Source organism: Pipistrellus hanaki (genome assembly GCF_964339955.1).
Source record: "Pipistrellus hanaki genome assembly, chromosome: 6".
NCBI lineage: Eukaryota > Metazoa > Chordata > Mammalia > Chiroptera > Vespertilionidae > Pipistrellus > Pipistrellus hanaki.
The window spans coordinates 74,575,846-74,597,115 of NC_140508.1; the positions used below are offsets into that span (position 1 = coordinate 74,575,846).

The following is a 21,270-nucleotide window of genomic DNA, read 5'->3' on the forward strand; positions in this document are numbered from 1 at the left end:
GCAAAAAGGTGACTAGCTCACACATTGCCCAGCTTAAATAAATTGTTTTAACTTCATACCTTGTTTCAAGTTTCCCATTTTACATTGACACAGGAGCCAGAGAAATGGGAATTGTAATTCTTCTCCTGTTGGCTTTGTTTCCTTATTGAGGTATCTATACCTGTATCTTTCAGTGTTTCTCCATAGTAATTATATATTTTTTTCTTTTCTCTGATTTTAACTTCCAGGTGATTATTTACCTGAAACAACAAGACCTCAAGAGATGATGAAAATTTTTGCTTTTGCCAACTCACTAGTGGAACTTCTGGCTGTGGGGTTAGAAACCTTTAATAGAGCACGTTATAGGCAGTTTGTGAAGCGGGTTGGTTATATGATCAGGTAATACTGCTAGTGCTATATCTTGTCTATTTGCTTTGGTAAGACACAGATACTGCATAATTTAGATTATGGACATTGTGTATACTTCAGGTCTTATTTATCATAAAAGTAAGAATTGGGTTTTTTCCCCAGCATCTACTAGATGGAAATTATATAAAGGCTTCCAGTCAGAGTATGTGGTTAATGTCTAGATTTAACTCTTGCTTGGTAATTGCTCCTGGAGGCAAGATCCTCAAAGCAACTGCTGGGTTGAACTTAGCCAGAGAAACTGAACTTGGTCAAGGAAAATGCAGGCTCTTTTCCCTTCCCTTGCTCTCTATTTCCTTCTCTCTCCTAGCTTCTGCCTGGGAATTGTCACTTAGCTATGGGAAATCAGCAGTAGCTCTTTTGTGTCATTGTTTTCATTTTCTTTTTTATTTATTCTTATCCTCATTCCTGTTAAATATAATTTAAAGAAAATTGTAAAGACTTCAGCAGTGGCTACTCTTTTGATCTTGGAAAGCATATGATTTATTGAAGTGAAAATTTGGTTTATTATCAAGCGAGAAGAAATTTTTGAGAATAAGTACTACTTTTCATAGATTTAATTTTATATATTTTCTGCATCATCAATTTTTCTGTCTGCATCATTTCTATAGCATAGAAATTTGCTTTTATTTCTTCCAACATCCCCCACCCCTCACAAAGCCCTTCAAAAAACTTCAAAAATTGCCCTCCCCTCATTTATTTCTAAAATAACATTAATTTTAGTTAATTTGTTTTAGATGTGTTATGTATTCATCAGTCCATCAGCTTTATAAAGCCAGCTAAATGATGTAGGATGTCCCACAAAGGCCAGGGATCACTTTTAAGGTCTAGAAAAAAATCTTCAGTAGAAGGTTTGGAAATGAGATGGTGGGAGGAGGGAGTGTTGATTTGGAGAGTAATTTCTTAAAAGCTAAAAGCTAAAAGCTTACTTATTATCAGAAGTCCTGCTATATCTTTTCTGATTCTGTTCGATAAATCAGATAAAATTCGCCCTTGGTCTCACACACATGCTATAGGATTGAGTGCTTACCATGTGCCAGGACTATGCCTTCTTATTTTATTCCTGTAATAACTCTATAAGAAGGACATTGTTATTATTGTTTTAAGATCAGTATTCTGTCTTTATATTATTTCTATGTAAATATTTGTAGCTGATTACTATAGCATATTATGTTTATCCTTTTTGTTATATTTTCCATCTGCTTGCTTTTGTTTATCACAGATTCTTCTCATACCTTCCATTGTAGAAGGTCATCTATTGGACCCAGTTTTTCCCATCATTCTCTTTGGAACTCTCCACAATCAGGCTTTTCCCCGGCCAACACTACCCAAGAATGAACTTTGTGCTAGTAACACTAGTGAACTTTGTGCTAACCCTGTGGCCATTCCTAAGTCTTCATTCTGCTTTACATCTCTCACATAGTTCACTAGCGGCCTTTCTCACAGTTGATCACTTTCTCCTTAAAAAATTTTCTTTGCTTGGCTTCCAGGATACCACATTCTCCTGGTTGCTCCTCCATGTTAAGGGCTCTTCATTTTCTGCCTCCTTGGTTTTTTCTTTCTCACCTCCCAAACTTCTTGTTGGAGGGCCTCAGGGCTCAGTCCCTGGACCTATTCTCTTTATTCAGACTTGATCCTTAGGATTGCATCCATTCTGATGTCTTTAAATATCATCTAAATACGGTTACAGTTCTCATAATTATGTTTTCACCCGGTACCTCTGTCATATGCTTGTATATCTAGCTGCCAACTCAGCACCTCCACTTAGATGACTCTTGAATATTGTAATTTAATATTTCCAAAGCAATCTCACTCTTCCCACCTTCTAAACCACTCCCCCCACAGCCTTCCCAGTTTCCCTCAGTTTTGGTCCAAGCAATTTTATTCTTTTGGTTGCTTGGGCCAGAACACCTGGTGTCATTCCTGACTTTTCTCTTTTACACCCACATCTCATCTAATAGCCAATTTTATCATATCTACCTTCAACACATCATTTACTTTTTAATCCAATCTAAGATGCCACCAATTCTGAAGATGTATTTTGTGTGCCACTAAGAAAGAAAAAATGCTGCCAAGTTATGGCATTTTTATGGCCACCCGTTTTAATGTACACTCCAGTAGCAGAGATTAAAGTGTAAAAGATGGGCATCGTTTTGAGTCTCACCACCTTCACGGCTACCACCCGAATTCGTTCTTAGTTTTTTCTCCCTGGTTATCACAGTGGCCTCTTTACTTACCTTCTTGCTTTTGCCCTTCTTCCCCCATCACCCGCTCGCATCTTATTCTCATGGCAGCCAGTGTCCTCTTTAAATGGTGAGTCAGCTCATGTCACTCCTTTGCTCAAGTCTTTACTGCTCCCAGTCTCTCATTCAGAGTAAAAGCCAGTCTTCAAAGGTTCTGGTTTCTTGTCACTTTTCTGATTTCCTCTCCAGCCAGTCCCCCTCACACTCACTTTGCTTTATTTTATTTTTTTGTTAATCCTCATCATGGAAATTCTTCTATGACTTTTTAGAGAGTGAAAGGGAGGGAGGAATGAGGGAGAGAAAGAAAAAGAGAAACATTGATGTGAGAAGGACTGGTTGCTCCCCACACATTCCCTGATGGGGCGGGGAGAGAACCTGCAACCCAGGTACTTGCCCTTGACCGGGAATCGAACCCCTGACATGTTGATGCTCCAGCTGATATTCTAATCACTGAACTCCACAGGCCAGGGCTCACTCACTTTGCTTTAGCACACTGGCTGTCTTGCTATTTCTCCAACATACCAAACACACCTACGGCCTTCACACTGGTTGTTGCTTCTCCTTGGATGCTCTTCCTTTAGCAGATATCCCTGTGACTGCTTCCTGTCTTTACGCTCACGCCCCTCCCTCTTTAGGGAGACCTTTCCTGCTCCCAACCTACTCCCCTTCCATCAACTCCAGAGAAACCTGATTCTCCTCTCCTACTTATTTTTCTCAATGTCACTTACAGTCGTGTGACAGACTATATATTTTACTTCATTTTGTTTATTGTCTGTTTCCCCTACCCTAAATATAAGCTCCCTGAGTATAGGGATTCCCTCCCCACATTGAGTTCCCTGCAGAACATAGAAGATAGTAGGTGTTCAGTAATGATTCAGATAGAATTAAAGCTGCCTACAGTGAGGACATTGATGAAGAGTTATTGTCTTTTCTTTCCTCATGCTCAGGATGACTCTTGGTTATGTGAGTGACCATTGGGCCCAGTACGTGAGCCACAACCAGGGCATGGGATTGGCCCTGGAGCCCTACTCCTTGGAGAAACTACAGGTTGAATTTGACGAGCTGTTCTTGAGAGCTGTCCTCCACGTGCTGAAAGCCAAAAGGTAAGAAGTACGACGAGAAGTGTTGAGAAATGGCTCCCGGGCTAGTGAGAAAGATGGTCATGAAAGTATTGACTGAAGTAGATTCCTTGGAAAGTCTTAGTGAGTTCCCTCTAGTCCTTATCTTGGGAAAATTCATGGGCTTTAGATTCCTTATCTATAGTGCTGACTGAAATGATTACTCTTTCAGGTTTTTCTTAGTCTTAAAATAACTGGATTCTGATATCTAGTTTTGATGCCCCTGAACTTGGGGGTAGCTTAGAGCAGGGGATGACCTGGTGCCCGCAGCGAGGCAGAATAGGTGCTCAGTGCATGGTACAGATGATTTTCTGACTTCCTTGTTCAAGTCGTGAGGAGTCAGTGGAGGGTTTCTGACCCCCCCCCCCCCACCCCCTCACCCAGTACCCGTGAACCTGCACGCGTGCTCAGGCACACGCATCCACACCTCTGCAGCCTGTCTTAAAAGAATCTTTGGTTCAAAAATCCAGTTCTGCCCTTATTACCATCCTCTCTGTGCCTTAGTGGCCTCCTGTGTGAGTTGGGGATAATATCAATAGCAGTGCTTGCCTTGTTTTAGTGAGGATGGAATGAGATATATAAGCAGAAGCAGGGGTTACAACAGTGCCTGGCACAGACTAGGTCCTTCGTGCGGATTTCCTATGACTGATCTATCCTTAGGATGTTGATGACCGAGACATGTCAGAAAAATTACTGTAGTATGATTTAAGAATCTTTTTTCTGTCAGAGCTGAAGGTTTGTCTGCTTTCTCAGTGTGGTGAGGCTGACTGATAATATAACAGGCTTCCTGCTCTTTCTGAAACACGCAGACTTGGCATTTGGCTGTTTATGTCGGAAATGCCTTTTGGAACACTGTCGGTCCAGATGCTCTGGAAACTCTTCTACCTCATGCACCAGGTGGAGAGCGGGACCTTGGAGACTCTCTACACCGCCCTCCCACCCATGGAGTGTAAGAAGCAGCTCCAAGGTATTAACACCCCCCACCCCCCGCCCCAATACAGGCACCCTCTTTTCCCACTTGTGCGCCTGTCCTCTGCATTGCTTTCTTCTCTTCACTCTTTGAAGGTCTAGGGAATTTTTTACTTTGTGTATTTGGGTGATAATTTTGAAATTCGAGACTGCTTCGTGGTTTTTGACTTATTAGTTCCAGATTTCATTATTCTAGAAATGCCCTGGATAGTAATTTCTATGGTAAAGCCAATTTGTGGATGGGAAATGAAATGGGGTTGGTAAATGCTCCATGGAATTATTATTTTTTTAAATTATTATTTTATTTATTTCAGAGAAGGGAGAGGGAGAGAGAGAGATAGAAATATCAATGATGAGAGAGAATAATTGATTGGCTGCCTCCTGCACGCCACCTGCACTCGATTGGCTGCCATCGAGCCCGCAACCCTGGGCTTGTGACTTTGACAGGAATTGAACCTGGGACCCTTCAGTCTGAAGGCTGATGCTCTATCCACTGAGCCAAACCGGCTAGTGCCCCATGGAGTTATTTTGAAGATACAGGAAATATGATGCACTACCTTTGATATCTCAAATGTGCGAGCATATGAAAAGCACTGTTGGCTTGTTGCCTTCTTACTGTGGAAGGGTCTGTCAGGAGAATGTGTTTTCTAAACAGACTATTTTTCTTCATTCTATGCAACTTGCCTTTGCAGTATTTAGTTTTCAGTCATGCATTGCAAAGCTATTGCCCCCTATTGGTAAAATGTAATGTTGCTTACATGGCATCCTCTGAAAAATAGGCAAAACTTACACAGGGTGTGGAAAAGTACGTTTATAGTTGTGAGTACGTGAAAGTTTTTATTTTATTAATTATTGTATTATTTTCCATATGAACAGCTGTAAGCATACTTTTACCCCACCCTGTATATTGTGCGTCACATTCATCAGTGTTTCAGTCATTGTTATATCGTTTTCATTTATAATCAAATCTTTTTAATTTGGAATGCCACGCTTGTGCCGAGTAGTTCGCACTTAGTGGTTTTCATTAGCAGGGTTGCCATTCATTTGTCTGGCAATTTTCAAGTCGTTTCAAGTTTGCCTTTGAAAGTGTCTCACATCTAGTGGCAGTACTAGTGCTTTGCAGTTGACAAAGCACTTTACCAGGGACATGTCATTTAATCTTAAATAAACTTTGGAAGCAGATGAGGAAACTGAGGCTTGAGGATGTTAAATGTGAACTCTGAGGCTACATTATAATAGTTAGAGTAGGAAATTTGTCTGGCCAAGCCTTCTTCTTGGTGCCTGTAGAAATCCATTCTGGAACAAAGAAAGAGCTTTTGTCTTGGTTTAGCAGGAAAGAAATGAAAATTTAACCACATGTATTCCTCCTGTATACACAGGAGAGACCCAGGCACACTGAGTAACTTTAAGAAAGAACTTTTGTATCTTTACATATTTCTGAATGTCTTTTAAATTTTATATCTCCTTTCTCTCTGGAAGAGTAAAGTGATATATATTTATTCTTTCCCCATTTTAATTTTTTTTACTTGAATTTGCAGACCCAGAACATTTTGTGAACTTTGAGAAGTGTCTTTCTTCCATGAATAGCTCAGAAGAGATTTGCCTTTTGACTACATTTGCTCAGATGGCTCAGGCCCGGAGAGCCGATGTGGATGAAGACTTCGTAAAAATTATTGTTCTGGAGATATACGAGGTTAGAATATTAAGTTTTAGAAGTCAGCTAGAAAATATTTTCTTTTGGATTATCCTCTCATTGATTCTTTTGGAATTGCTTTAAAAAGTAAAAGTGACTGTTGTGTACTGTCTGCTCTCATGGGAGCTGGTAATCAAAGGAACATCATCCTATGTAATAAAAGCCTAATATGCTGAGTGTACGGTTGTTTTTGAACATTGTATGAGGTGGGAGGCTGTTTTTCTTTTCTTTTCTTTTTTTTTTCCCTTGAAAACATATCTAAGTAAATTATGGAAATGTGTTTTGACAGATAATTGGTATTAACAATGCCATCTCCATCCCCTCCCACTTTTAGGTATCTTATGTTACCCTGTCCACCAGAGAGACTTTTTCAAAGGTTGGTCGAGAGCTTTTAGGGGCCATCACAGCTGTTCACCCGGAGATAATTTCTATCCTTTTGGATAGAGTTCAAGACACCATTGACCAGGTTGGAATGGTAAGAGCACTGCTTTTGTTTATTTGTTTGCTTCTTTTTCCTTTTTTCTTTTTAAATCCTGGTGTAATGGAGCAATGGGCAAAATAGTAAGGCTGTTGGGAATGAGTGAGTCATGGGCACAACAGGACGAAGAGAACATTCAGTGTCCTGGGTTCTGTGCATGCACAGGCCTGTTTGGGATCAGCTGCTGCTTACAGAAAGCTGGGGTTGTTTTTCTTTAATCTCCTCAAAGTAACCTTTCTACCTCCTTCAATAACAGGTTTTTACTTTAAATAATTAGCTATCAAGCCTATAGCTTATTAACAGTTTTTATTTCATAATTTTGTTTGGCTTTCATAATTTTATATTTTACCCCCAGAAGAAATAACTCTGATTGAGAAACAAGGCGCTATTCAAATAAGTCAAAAACAAAATTAAAAGCAGTAGTTTGAGTTGAGCAAGACACATATAGTTAGTTATTTTCTGTATTTTTCACACTTTCGTAATTTTTATGTAGTTTAATTGTTTGTTAATCCTTACCAGAAGATATTTTTTCTATTGATTTTCAGGGAGAGTGGAAGAGAGAGGGAAAGATAGAAACATCGATGCGAGAGAAACACATTCATTGGTTGCCTCCTGCACAAGCCCTGATCAGGGCCGAGGCCAGGGAGAAGCCTGTCACTATAGTACATGCCCTTGACCAGAATCGAACCTGGGACCCTTTGATTCACAGCCCTATACTCTATCCTAGGGGTGTCGAACTCAATCAGAGAAGGGGCCAAAATCTAAAATCCAGCCTAAATTGCGGGCCGAATGGTTTACTGAACAGTCATAAACTGACAATGTCATAAACTGACAGCGGAGTGCAGTGATGACAGCGCGGTGCGGGCCACATTGCAAGGCCTGGCGGGCTGGATTTGGCCCGCGGGCCTTGTGTTTGACACATGTGCTCTATCCACTGAACAAAACCGGCCAGGGTTTTATGTAGTTTTTAATAACAGCTTTATTGAGATACTAGAGGCCTGGTGCATGGGATTCATACACTGGTGGGGGGGCGTGGCCTGCGGGGATCGGCTGCTGCTGAAGCTTCGCTCATCCTAGTCAGCCAAGTGGCGCTCCCACTGACCACCAAGGAGCAGCTCCTACACTGAACATCTGCCCCCTGGTGGCCAGTGTGCATCATAGCAACTGGTCATCTGGTCATTCTGGTCATTTTGCTGTTCAGTTGCTGGGCTTTTATTATATAGGATAGCTCATATATCATATAATTCATGTACCATACATTCTATCTAGAATGTAGAAGTCAATGTATTTTAGTATTTTCACTGAAATGTACAACCATCACCACTGTCAATTTTAGGATATTTTTATCATCTCAGAAAACAACCACATACTCGTTAACTATCATGCTCTATCCTTCCATCCCCTCCAGCCCTAAGCAACCACTAATCTACTCTCTCTATATAGTTTTGACTATTGTATACATTTCATATAAATAGAATTATGTACACAGGTCTTTTGTGACTAGCATCTTTTGTTAGCATGTTCTCCTGTTTCATCTGTGTTATAGCAGGTGTTAAACATTCATTTTTAATTTTAACATTTTTAATATTCATTTGATTTAGTTGTCTATTTCATGTCTCTAAAAATCAAACAAAATCCATTTTCCTTTGGAGAAAAAATTTTGTAAGCAGTTTAATGATATAGTATTATATATAGGGTTGTCTCTAAGTTTTGATTTTAATTATCATTTTCTTCTTAATAAGGTGTCTTTATACTTGTTTAAAGAACTGCCTTTGTATCTTTGGCGACCCTCTGCGTCTGAGATAACTGTGATTCGGGATTGGTTATTGAATTGTGACCTGACAATGGTGAAGAACAAATTGGCCTGTGTCATTCTAGAAGGACTGAACTGGGGATCTGGTGAACAGGTATGTGTTAAAACCATTCCTAGAACAGCGATTTTCAACCTTTTCTATCTCATGGCACACATAAGCTAATTACTAAAATTCTGCAGCTCACCAAAAAACATGCTTTTGCTGATCTGACAAAAAATAGGTATAATTTTTTTTCCATTCACACCAGCTGGCTGTTGTGTTGGCTGTTGCCATTATTTTATTTGACAGTCTAAGGGAAAAGAGGTCAGTGCCCCTAACTAAATAGGTATTGCATGCTTGAAAATTTCTTGCGGCGCACTGGTTGAAAATTGCTGCGTAGAAACTGCAGACTCTACATACATCCGTTTCAGAGAAACATTTTCTCAAAACATTAACCTTTCCGAGTATCATTTGCAAGATCTGCAGATTCTTTCAGCTGTATGTTAGAGTTTAGGATCTTCTCTTTCATTCTGTTTTTGCGGAGTGCATCCTCTGAATGAAGATACATTATTCCACATTGAAAGTTCTTTCCTTTTTTTAAAGACAATTTGTATCTGTTTTATCTTTGGCTATTTACTGCAGTTCCTCCTAATTGCCTCTCTTGCCTCTAGTCCTTCCTCTTTCTGCATTTTGTCTTGCATGTCATTGTCAGATTTGTCTTCCAAAACACTCTGGGTTGATTGAGAGCCTGAGCCAGCCTGGGTCCTATTCCCACTCTGCCACCTCCTGGCTCTGTGACTCTGGGCAAGCTCTAATGCTCTCTGGGCCTCAGTTGCTCATCTCTAAGCATCAATATTACTAAGCTTACTTCATAGGGTTTTTGTAAGGATTCAATAGTTTGTAAAACATGACAGTTTCTGGCACACACCAAGTACTCAATGGTGGTACTTGAAGAAGTGGCATTGTTTTTATTAACAACTAGAGGCCCAGTGTATGAAATTCGTGTTTAAAAAAAAACAAACAGACTTAAACTTCTTCTAACGCCACTTCTTCAAAATAGACTTGCCCAGGCCGTGGTATTTTGTGTAAGAGCCACACTCAAGGGGCCAAAGAGCTGCATGTGGCCCGCAAGCCACAGTTTGCCGACCATGGCTCTATCCACTTAGCCAAATGGCTAGGGCTCAAGTGATTTTGACTGTTAAACCCTTCCTGTCTCTTTACCCTAGGAAGGGGAGGAGGATTACATTCAAAGATACCTTTTATGGCTAGAATCTGGGATGACTCGGGTCTAAACCTATCTAGGTACAGTGTAATGATTCTTTAAAATAAGGTTTTAATTCCCCCCCCCCCCATTGTCATTTTATAACTTAATTATTAGGGAATGTGGTTTTAGAAAATTTAGCTTCTGCATCCAAGATCCTTTTTCACTGTTCAATCTAGTTTTTTGGTTTAAAGGTATATTTAAAAAAAAAAAAAAATCAAGATTGCATATTTGTGCTTAATATTCTGTTCAATAGGGTACCCTGCATTTGGATCAAGCAGTCCATGCTGAAGTGGCTTTAATGATTCTTGAAGCATACCAGAAATACCTTGCACAGAAGCCATATGCTGGACTTCTTTCTGAAAGTATGAAGCAGGTATTGCCTTCTCTTATGTATTGATAACATACATCTCGCTTATAAATGGCCTGGGTGGATAAAGTTACATTATTTACCCTATGGTTGGATAAAAATTTTCCTTTAAGAAGTAGCCCACATCTGACCATTTCAATATCATGGAATTTGAATTGAGCTACAGAGGTGTGCTGGAGCTGACCTGTACGGGCTCAGGAGAACTGATTGGGAAATTTTCAGGAACTCTGCAAGCCAGGTTAACCTTTTAGTAGCTTGAAATTGACCATGGTGGAAGTTATTTTAAACCACCAAAATTGGCAAATGTATGAATGTGTTTCCTCAACTCCAACTGGTTGTTAAACTTATTTGCCAGCACACCATTTTTTGAATAATAACTTTTATGTTATTGTTTTGTTTGGCCTGACTAAGATCAAGTTCACAAAATGACTAGCCAGTAAGTAGAAGTGGTCACTTTGAGAACTTCCTTTAATTTAGTGTCACAAACATGAATATCAGCAAGTGATATATTCTCTCTTTCGGCAGCATTATTGATCACAAAGGAGAGGGGTGGGTAAGCTTACTGATTTAATGTGCACATGACTAATCTGGTTTAAAATAAATCATTGTTTTAGGTTTCTTATTTGGCCAGTATTGTTCGATATGGAGAGACACCTGAGACCTCATTTAACCAATGGGCCTGGAACTTGATCTTGAGGTTAAAACTGCACAAAAATGATTACAGAATGCAGCAGAATTGTCCAACTGTTCCTTTCTCCAGCACTGTGCCCGACATGACAGAGTCACCCACGTTCCATCCCCTCTTGAAGGCTGTTAAAGCGGGCGTTCCCATTGGCTGTTATCTGGCCTTAGCTATGACGTCGGTGGGCCACAGGTACAGTGTTTGGGCTGAAAGCTTACAGTCAGTGATACTAGAACCTTCTCCTTCACATCCCAAGGTCTGAGGCCTCCATTAAATCTATCTAGAGTAATCAGGGCCAAAGCATAAGCCTTTAATTAATAGCTTATTAAGGGGAAATGTTGCCCAAACTCATAGGACACATTTATAAGTTACCTTATAAGACACAGAAAGTTACCTTGTTACATTATGAAGTGGTGTTGTACGTGTCACCCAGTGTAGAATGTTTAAGTCAGCAGTAGATGTATTTATTCTTTTCCTCAGAAGAATACCAGTAATCAAATAAAAACAATTGCTCACCTGTACAGAATTTTAAAGTGATGGCGGCCTTGGTTCCTCAGCTAAAGGGGGATGAAATTCTTGATGAGTTACATGCTTCTCTGAGATGAGCTCATAGCTGTCTGTATCCCTCCCCTGGAGCATGTATTCTGCTATATTGTAGTTGTCTGCTTAATTTTATCAGGTGCCTTCTCTGAGGTTAGAACTCGGGAACTGTGTTTGTCTTGTATTACCAGAAACAATGAATGAATGAATGAATCAATCCTTAGTTGGTTAAAAATTATTTCCTTTACAGGTAATTTTCCTACAATGTATAAATTTTTTTCTAGCCTACCCATTTTTCTAAAAACCTCTCTGACCTATGCTTTCTGGTTCTTGAATTTCATTCTTATTGTAACTCCTTTTTAGCATTCTGATTTCAATGTCATGTTCTACATTGAGTATATTTTCAGTGGGATGCCAGTTGTCCTATCAGCTGTTAGTGTTCAACCTTGTGCTATAGAGCAGGAGAGAGATGGAATTGCTAGACAGCTGCCCTCAGGTTGGTGACAGCTTGGTGGAGATGGTAGACTGAAAACAATGGTTAGTACTAAAGATATACTACTCATGGACTGTGTGATATATTTAGAGCAGAGGTTCTCAACCAAGTGGCTCTTAAAATAACTTTTGGAGTGATTCTAAAAATATCAGTGTAGGGGAAAGGGTGAGAGAAATCCTGATCTAATTGGTCTGAGGGGCCAGGTCTTTAGATTATTCTAATATACAGCATGAATTGAGAACCACCCGTATGAGCAGGAGGGATTTAAAGGACTTTACCTTCATGGAGGAGCTAAGCTTTGGAGAGGAGTCTTAATTAGAGATGGTATCTTAGGCGAAGGAGCAGAGTGGAGACTCTCACCTCCTCCAGGTGATCAGCACCCACAGTGTTGAAGATTCAGCCCAAGGTCACCCCTCCTCCCTGCAGCACCTGCGCATTCTGAGCTGCATGCTCACGGTCCTGTAGTATAAAGGTTTATCTCCCCCTCCTTCAAGGTCCGGGTGTTGTCTCATTCACCTTTGTACACCCAGAACTTGTGCTTAGTAGGTACTGATAGAATGAATGTGAGAAGGAGCACCAGGTGTCTGAGAGGTTAGGAGGAAGTGTGTGTGTGTGGGGGTGGGGAAGTGATGAAAGAAATACTTCTGACTGAAGCCTGTGATTCCTGTTGGTGAATGGAGGTGATCAGCCAGGTCAGTAGGGCCAAGTTTATTGACAAATTTGGAGGTCAGGTTAAAGGCTAGAATTGATCTACCAGGAAGAGGGAGATGTTATATAGGCTTCTTGGAAGGTACTCTGCATTGTTTCCAGTAGCTCTAGTGTCATTCACAGTTCACTGTATCTCAGGTTCTTTATCTTTAAAATGGAAATAATAATAGTTTTGGATTGTATGAGGCCTTAGGGGTATTATACATTTAACATGCATAGAACAGTGTCTGACATGTGAATTCTTTGAATGGTGTTCTGAACTTAATTGTTTCATGATTTCTTTAATTTTTTGTAATCATTTGGAACTATAGTTTCTTATTGATACTGCTACAGATGCTCTCTAAAGATAAATACTTCTTTACTGCTAATTACTGGATTCGGAATGGGAGTGAGGCCAAGGATAAGGTTTTTTTTGAGGGCTTGAACTCTACTGTAAAAGTCCACCATGATCATCTGGGATGTATATATACTAGAACTAAAGCGAATTTTATGAATGAGCTTGAGGATAGAGTATGCAAGGAGATAAGTTGTACTTGAATATAACATCACAGACAGTTCAGAGGACAGCAGTCAAAAATATTACCCAGAATCTTTCTCACCCTAATACAATACAACATTGTTGGGTTTTATTGTTATTGTTTTGATTATTTTTATACAATTTTTTTCCTTTGCTCTTTTTTAGAGTTATAAATGTACTAGAGGCTGGTGCACCAGTGGGATCGCTCAGCCTGGCCTGTGGGATCAGGCCAAAACCAGCTCTCTGACATCCCCTGAGGTTTCCTGGATTGAAAGAGGGTGCATGCTAGGCCGAGGGACCCCACCAGTGCGCTATTGGGGCCGGGGAGAGATGCGGGATGTTGGCCAGCCAGGGAGGAACCACCGGAGGGTTCCAGGTGTGTCTGGCCTGTCTCACTCAGTACCTATCTGCCAGACCCCAGCAGCAAGCTAACCTACTCATCAGAGCATCTGTCCCCTGGTGGTCAGTGCACATCATAGTGAGTGGTTGAGTGGCCTTAGCAGATCATTAGCATATTACACTTTGATTGGTTGAATGGACCACTGGACACTTAGCATATTAGGCTTTTATTATAAAGGATGTCACAATAAGCATTTTGGTGTGATATCAACCCTGTGTGTTTTACTCCTCTATGTAACTTTTTTATAGTAGTTGTAGTCAGAAGTATAACATTTTATGTTTCCCCCCCTCTATTGTTATAGCAGAAGTATTTTTTCATGTTGCCCATGGCCATCAAATGCATTATTTAAAAATTGTGCAATAATATTTCATTGAATGATTTTCTCAATATTTACATGTCATTTTGGCCTCCAAGTTTGCAATTATAAATAATTGTGAAAAGCACATTTTTAAATAGGTTATCTCTCTTTTTCCTATTTTTGAGATTATTTCTTTCTTTTTTAAAAAAAATATATATATATTTTATTGATTTTTCACAGAGAGGAAGAGAGAGGGATAGAGAGTTAGAAACATCGATGAGAGAGAATCATCGATCAGCTGCCTCTTGCACATCCCCTACTGGGGATGTGCCCGCAACCAAGGTACATGCCCTTGACCGGAATTGAACCTGGGACCTTTCAGTCCGCAGGCCGACGCTCTATCCACTGAGCCAAACCGGTCCCGGCTGAGATTATTTCTTAAGGGTAGATTCTCGGGAGTAAATTTTGATGCCAAAGTGGGTTTAGAAGACCTTTGCCAGAATATACTGTCAGATTGAGCTCACCTTTGAGTCTTCCCTTTGCTTTGACTACTCTGTGGGACTAGCGAACGAGAGCCCCTTAACTCTTAGCAGAAGCACCATTTGGGAAACAAAATAGTGTAGCAGCAAGCACTCTGGACTAGAAATTTGCAAACCTGGTTCTCATTTTGACCCCACACTAGGAAATTACCATGTGTATCGGTTAATAATAGCATATTTTTTAATCAAAGAAAACACAATAATTTCACGAGAAGCATCAAAAGTGCTTTATTCAAAGTAATGTCCATCACTAGCTACACATTTCCATGGTCTTTCAGGTAATCTGTGGATACCGTCCCAATAGAACTTTTCTTGTTTTGAGGCAAACCATTCAGAGATCTAATTTTCCACTTCTTCGTACGTTTTGAAGTGCTGCTCAGAAAGTGAGTGTGCCATCGATCAGAACAAGTGGTAATCTGAAGGATTGAGGTCTGGTGAATACGGTGGGTGGGTTAATACTTCTCAAGCAAGATCTTTTAGCGTGTCTTTAACCGGCTTTGAAGTGTGTGATGGTCACACTTTTGCATCAGTATGAAGCAAAATTACTTTGCCATGTCGTCTGGCACATTCTGATTGTTTTAAGATCAAAGTATGGTTCAAATTGATTATTTGTTGTTGGTAGTGATCAGCATGAACAGTTTTACCTAGTTTTAGAAGCTCATAATACACCATACCTCCCTGATCCCACCAAATGCAGAGTATTGTGTTCTTTCTGAAGCTATTTGGTCTTGCAGTCGATGTTGATGGTTCACCTAAATCAACTCATGATTTTGTGCATTTGGAATTCTCAAAATAAATCCACTTTTCATCGCCAGTCACAATTCGATGCAAAAAAGACTTCCTTTTGTGCCGTTGAAGCAACATTTTACTGATGACTTTTTGGTTTTCCATTTATCTTTCGTTCAGTTGATGTGGCACCTATTTTCCTTCCTTTAAAATCTTTCCCATTGCTTGTAAATGATTGGAAATTGTTTGCTGAGCAACTTTTAATCTTTCTGCAAGTTGTTTTTGAGTTTGACATGCATCTTCATCCAATAATGCTTGTAATTGTTGGTCTTCAAACTTTTTTGGTTGACTTGGACGTTCTTTGTCTTTCACATGGAAATCATCACTTTTAAAGCGTTTAAACCAGGGTTCACAAGTATCTTGAGATGGAGCATGTTTAACATAAGCTTCCCGAAGTATACAATAACCTTGAGCAGCAATTTTCTTCAAAATAAAGTTGTGAATTAAAATTTCCCGCAAATGCTTTTTTTGGCACAAAATTCAACATTTAAAAAAAAATACATTTTATTGATTTTTTACAGAGAGGAAGAGAGAGGGATAGAGAGTTAGAAACATCGATGAGAGAGAATCATTGATCAGATGCCTCTTGGACACCCCCTACTAGGGATGTGCCCGCAACCAAGGTACATGCCCTTGACCAGAATCGAACCCGGGACCTTTCAGTCCGCAGGCCTACACTCTATCCACTGAGCCAAACCGGTTTCGGCAAAATTCAACATTTTTAAGCATAAAAATATCTCTGATGTTAACACCTTCAGAAAATTTGACATATGCAGTTTTGAAGTTTTCTGTCAATACAACAAAATAACATACATATCAAATCGCACGTATATCAACATATGTACAACTCCATCTTTTGAAACAAATCTGCAGTATTAACCAGTACACGTGGTATGTGAATTTGGGCACATACTTCACCTTTCTCATCTATAAAATGAAAATGTGGATGAACTTTTAAGTTCCTTTGTACTTCCAGAGTTCTGATTCTAATATTTATGTGTGAAGTTTGTGTATGCAAGACCTAAGATAATCCTGGTAGCATGCAGGCTGACAGCTCATTGGCAGAACATCAGTTTATGAACTGGCTGCCTTGTGTGCTCATTGCCTTTTTCTTTTTCAATAGCATTGAGAAGTTCTGTGCAGAAGGCATCCCACTGTTGGGAATTCTGGTCCAGTCGAGGCATTTGAGAACAGTGGTCCATGTCCTGGATAAGATTCTGCCTTTGTTCTACCCTTGCCAGTATTACCTTCTGAAGAATGAGCAGTAAGTAGAGAACAGCTCAGCAGGTACAGATGACTACGTCTCTGGTTTCTGTGTGCTGCTCCCATCTGTACAGTGGTGAGCAAAGCGGGTCGGGCATTGCTCTCAGACACAGGAAGTGATCGCATCCTCAGGATGCAGTTACTGGTTTTAAGGACCATGAAGGGTGCTATGAGAGAGGTTAATGGGTTAGATGTACTTTAAATAAGTGCCTGTATGTGACCTGTGTGAAGTTGACACCCAAGACAATGCTGTGGAATGATTTTGTTAACATTTCTGCTTGTGTTAGTGAAGTGGGGAGCATAGAAGGGATATTGGGGTACTTTGTGGAGTGTTTTTCCTCAGATGCTCTTTAATTGCACGTGTTTGTATGTCTATTCACACCCTTCTCCAGGTGAATAGAATGAATTCCTTTTAACCCACATAAAATTGGAAAACTTGATTTTTTTGAAATTCTTGAAGATTTATCAGAATCCCTGAATAGAGCTTCAGTCTAAAAATGGGACCACTTTAATATTCTTCTTCTTTCTTCTAAGTAATTACCCACTGGGAATTCTGCTGACTTTGTTTGGGAGATAAAGTGTGTTGTATGTGTTGGCAGGTTTTTGTCACACCTCCTGCTGTTCCTGCACTTGGACAGTGGCGTCCCTCAGGGTGTCACGCAGCAGGTCACCCACAAGGTGGCACAGCACCTGACTGGAGCCAGCCATGGGGACAATGTGAAGCTTCTCAACAGCATGATCCAGGTCAGGACCCTTCCCAAGCATCCCTAGCACCAATGTATCTACATGTTGGTCATTCCAGAGCTCTTTGCACAGTCCTTTAGGCCAAGAAAGTCAGCAGATTGGGGTTTTGGAGTGGAAGTAGTTATTATTTTGTTGGTGTTTTAAAATGGTTATTACCTTTCACCTCACCTGAGCCCTTTCTCCATAGGCCCACATATCTGTGAGCACTCAGCCCAATGAGGTGGGCCCTGTTGCCGTGTTGGAGTTTTGGGTTCAGGCTCTAATAAGCCAACATCTTTGGTTCCGAGAACAACCCATCCTCTTCCTTATGGACCACTTGTGTAAAACAGCTTTTCAGCTGACACAGGAGGACTGTGTGCAGAAATTACTCTACCAGCAACATAAGGTAAACCTATTAGAGAATTTATCTTTTAAGCCCTTGCTAGATAGTAGCCTTCTAAGAAGCTTCCCCCCAAAACACCATTCTCAGCACTACACTGTGGCTAAAAAAACTTGCCTTATCTCAGTAACCGCAGTCCATTGGCTCAGATCCCCATAAAGCCAAAGAAATATTCCCCTCCCCCCCCCCCCATTACATTTGGCTGTAATACACTGCCTGGGTCTGTAGTTGCTGGTGGACTAATGAATTATTGAAATCCATGTCTTACCAGAATCTTACATTGTAGTAAGATAATTGCCGATATTCCTGAAAAGGTCATTGATAAGTTTTGTTTTTTTTTAAAGCCTTCTCTTTCTGTTCCAATCCTCTCCCTGGTATAGAATGCTTTGGGTTACCACTGTGACCGGAGTCTGCTGTCTTCCTTGGTGAGCTGGATCGTGGCCGGCAACATCACTCCTTCCTTTGTGGAGGGCTTGGCCACGCCCACTCAGGTAGGAAACCCTCAGGAGCATTTGTCACCTCAGTGAACTTTAGTATCTTTATCATCCTTACTGGTACATTTTTTCTAGCCTACCATAGCTAGCATTGACATAGCACTCCGTAGGAGAGTATGTTTTCATTTCATCCTCGTGGTAGCCCCTGCTGAGGTTGCACTGTCGCTGTCTCTGTTTCACAGAGGGGTTAACTGAGGTTTGATGGCATTAGTGGCCAGCTCAGGTTCAGACAGCTGGAGACTAGACCTGGTCTGCCTGACTGCACAGCCTGGCCAGCCCCATGGCAGAGTGGTTAAGGGTGGACGCTAGAGCCAGAGTGTACTGCCATTAGCTTAGCGCTATGCCCTGGGCAGCTTGCTTACCTCTTTGTACTCAGTTTCCTTAACTATCAAAAGGAAATAACGATTGCACCAACTTGTAAAGCATTAGAAGAGTGCTTAGCATGTAGTGCTCACTAGGTGTTGGCTGTTATTATTGATATTACTGTCATCATTCTCACCAGCACATTATTTTCATCATTATTATCACCTCTTAGACTTTGCGCGTTGAATTACGTGTGTTTCATCACTTAAGCCAGTAGTAACATCCTTCACCTCCTATCAGTCTTACTTCCTGCTTATACTTCTTGGGATCTAGCTGAAGCCAACTCCTGCTGTTACCTGCTCACGTCTTTGCCTTTGCCTAGCTGATTGCTTACTAGGCATGCCTTTTCCTCCAGTCTCTACGTAGAGCCTTCTCTGAACATACCCTCCCTCCTCTGGCTTCCCATAGCACTTTACTCCTGACTCAGTAGTCACCACTGCATACCTCCACATTTGGTTACTTACATATTAATCTTGTCTCCTGATTTCAGAGAGAGGATGGGAGAGTGAGAAAGAGATAGAAATATCAATGATGAGAAAGAATCATCGATCAGCTGCCTCCTGCAGACCCCTTAATAGGGATCGAGTCTGCAATCCGGGCATGTGCCCTGACTGGGAATCAAACTGTGACATCCTGGTTCATGGGTCTGTGCTCAATCACTGAGCCCCATCGACTGGGCTAAATGGAAAACTTCTTAACCTGTTAACCGGGGAGTTCCCTTTTTAATGACGCAACCTGTAACGGGCGTGTACTCTTTCACTTAGACGTGTCAGTACGTCACGCCCGGAGGACGTAATTTCATATTATTATTTTTTTATTTATACTTAATGAAAATAAATGAAATATATATATATTTTCGTTTATATATATATAAAGCACAAAGGAAAATACAAAATTACAACAGAAAATAGAAAAGAATACCGACAAAAAAAAATGGACACGTTGAATTAAAAAATTATAAATTTTACAAACAATGATAAAGAATAGCCAAAACCGGTTTGGCTCAGTGGATAGAGCATCGGCCTTCAGACCTAAAGGTCCCGGGTTCGATTCTGGTCAAGGGCATGTACCTTGGTTGCCGGCACATCCCCAGTGGGGTGTGTGCAAGAGGCAGCTGATCGCGATATTTCTAACTCTCTATCCCCCCCCTTTCCTTCCTCTCTGTAAAAAATCAATAAAATATTAAAAAAAAAAAAAGATTACAAAAAATATATACCGTCCCTCTTAGGGCACAACATATATTTCAAGGACGTATTCATACATCCTACCCGTTCCCGATATTGTTTACGTTTGACGTATTTATAGGTCCCGCTCGGTTAACAGGTTAAGAGCAGAGCTTGTGTCTACCTCTCTTTCCTGTTTTCTGTGCATATAGAAACTGCCCACTAAATCTTTTTTAGCAAATACCCTCTTTTACTAAAAAGGAATTTGACATTTTTAAGTGAACTATTTTATCGGAATTTATATCTGTGATTAGTTTGTGGATTATCAAACTGTATTTTGTTTGTCCAAGTGAGCTGCTGATTGCTCTTCTGTTACCTGCTTCATCGTAGGTGTGGTTTGCATGGACCGTCCTGAACATGGAGTCCATCTTTGAAGAAGATTCTCAGCTCAGAAGAGTTGTTGAAGGGGAATTGGTTATAAACCCTTCTTTCACTCCTGACCAAGCTTTGAAGGTGCAAATATTATAGCAGTTCTGCATTTGAGTGGGAGAAGGTGGTTTATACTTTGATGCTGATGGATTCATCTGTAGCTTTTGAACACCTATGTTTTCTTTTGTTGTGAATGTTTGGAAAGCACATAACTAGACCAACGTAGAAAATGTTATACTTGAAGTATATACGTCCTCCCCAGGGTTCATTTCGCATTGAGAGTCACACTAACTACAATATTAAAGGCCCTGCTCACCGGTATTTTAAAGCAATTTCCAGTGTGTCCCATGTACATCAGAATCTCCTGGAGATTCTTGGACTTCCAACTTCTGAAATTCTGAGTTTGGAGTAGGATCAGGAATTTATTTTTAAAAACTCCTTAGCTGACCCTCAGGCACACTAAAATCTGAGAAAGACTGGAACAAAGCTTTAGAACTAAGTGCCTTCTCTTTTAGGGTCTCCCAAGCATGTCAAACTTATGGCCGGCAGACTGCATGCCTCATTTAAATTCCGGCTGTGAGTTTGACATGCTTGGACTACATAGACTGCTTTGGTGTTTCAGAGCCTATCAAATAATTTATCACTCTTCAAAGTCCTTTTATAATAGAAATCTAATTTTCAAGAGATTGATAAAGTTTGACAGTAAACTTTACTTTTGGTTTTCATCTCCTTCCTTCCTTCCTTCCTTCCTTCCTTCCTTCCTTCCTTCCTTCCTTCCTTCCTTTATAAACGTTGGCTGTTTTATTTTTATTTATTTAATATTATTTACTAGAGGCCTGGTGCACAACATTCATGCACTGGGGGAAAGGGGATCTCTCAGCCCAGCTTGCACCCTCTCAAAGTTTGGGACCCCTAATTCCTTACTGCCCACCTGCAGCAGAGGTGGGAGAGGCTCTGCCACTGCCGCTGCACTCACTTTGGCTTCTGGCTGAGTGGCGCTCCCCTTGTGTGGGAGTTGAGCATCTGCACCCTGGTGGTCAGTGCGTGCCATAGTAACCAGTTGTTCTGCAGTTTGGTTTATTTGCATATTAGGATTTTATTATATAGGATTTTAAAATATATTTTTATTTCAGAGAGGAAGG

The 21,270-nt window shown here is 40.5% G+C and overlaps 1 protein-coding gene across 2 annotated transcripts in view; it reads left to right on the plus strand.

Annotated features, from left to right (window-relative positions):
* The window catches only part of EPG5 (ectopic P-granules 5 autophagy tethering factor), a 77,529-nt gene that overhangs the window by 14,981 nt on the left and 41,278 nt on the right, over positions 1 to 21,270 (plus strand). For both annotated transcript variants that reach the window (XM_084888385.1, XM_084888386.1), the window contains exons 9-21: positions 228 to 378; positions 3,596 to 3,751; positions 4,576 to 4,733; positions 6,274 to 6,428; positions 6,763 to 6,903; positions 8,649 to 8,813; positions 10,217 to 10,336; positions 10,945 to 11,204; positions 16,417 to 16,557; positions 17,156 to 17,300; positions 17,488 to 17,685; positions 18,060 to 18,170; positions 20,090 to 20,212. In XM_084888385.1, the coding sequence (XP_084744511.1) occupies positions 228 to 378; positions 3,596 to 3,751; positions 4,576 to 4,733; positions 6,274 to 6,428; positions 6,763 to 6,903; positions 8,649 to 8,813; positions 10,217 to 10,336; positions 10,945 to 11,204; positions 16,417 to 16,557; positions 17,156 to 17,300; positions 17,488 to 17,685; positions 18,060 to 18,170; positions 20,090 to 20,212 (2,024 nt within the window). The remainder of the gene's footprint in view (positions 1 to 227; positions 379 to 3,595; positions 3,752 to 4,575; positions 4,734 to 6,273; positions 6,429 to 6,762; positions 6,904 to 8,648; positions 8,814 to 10,216; positions 10,337 to 10,944; positions 11,205 to 16,416; positions 16,558 to 17,155; positions 17,301 to 17,487; positions 17,686 to 18,059; positions 18,171 to 20,089; positions 20,213 to 21,270) is intronic.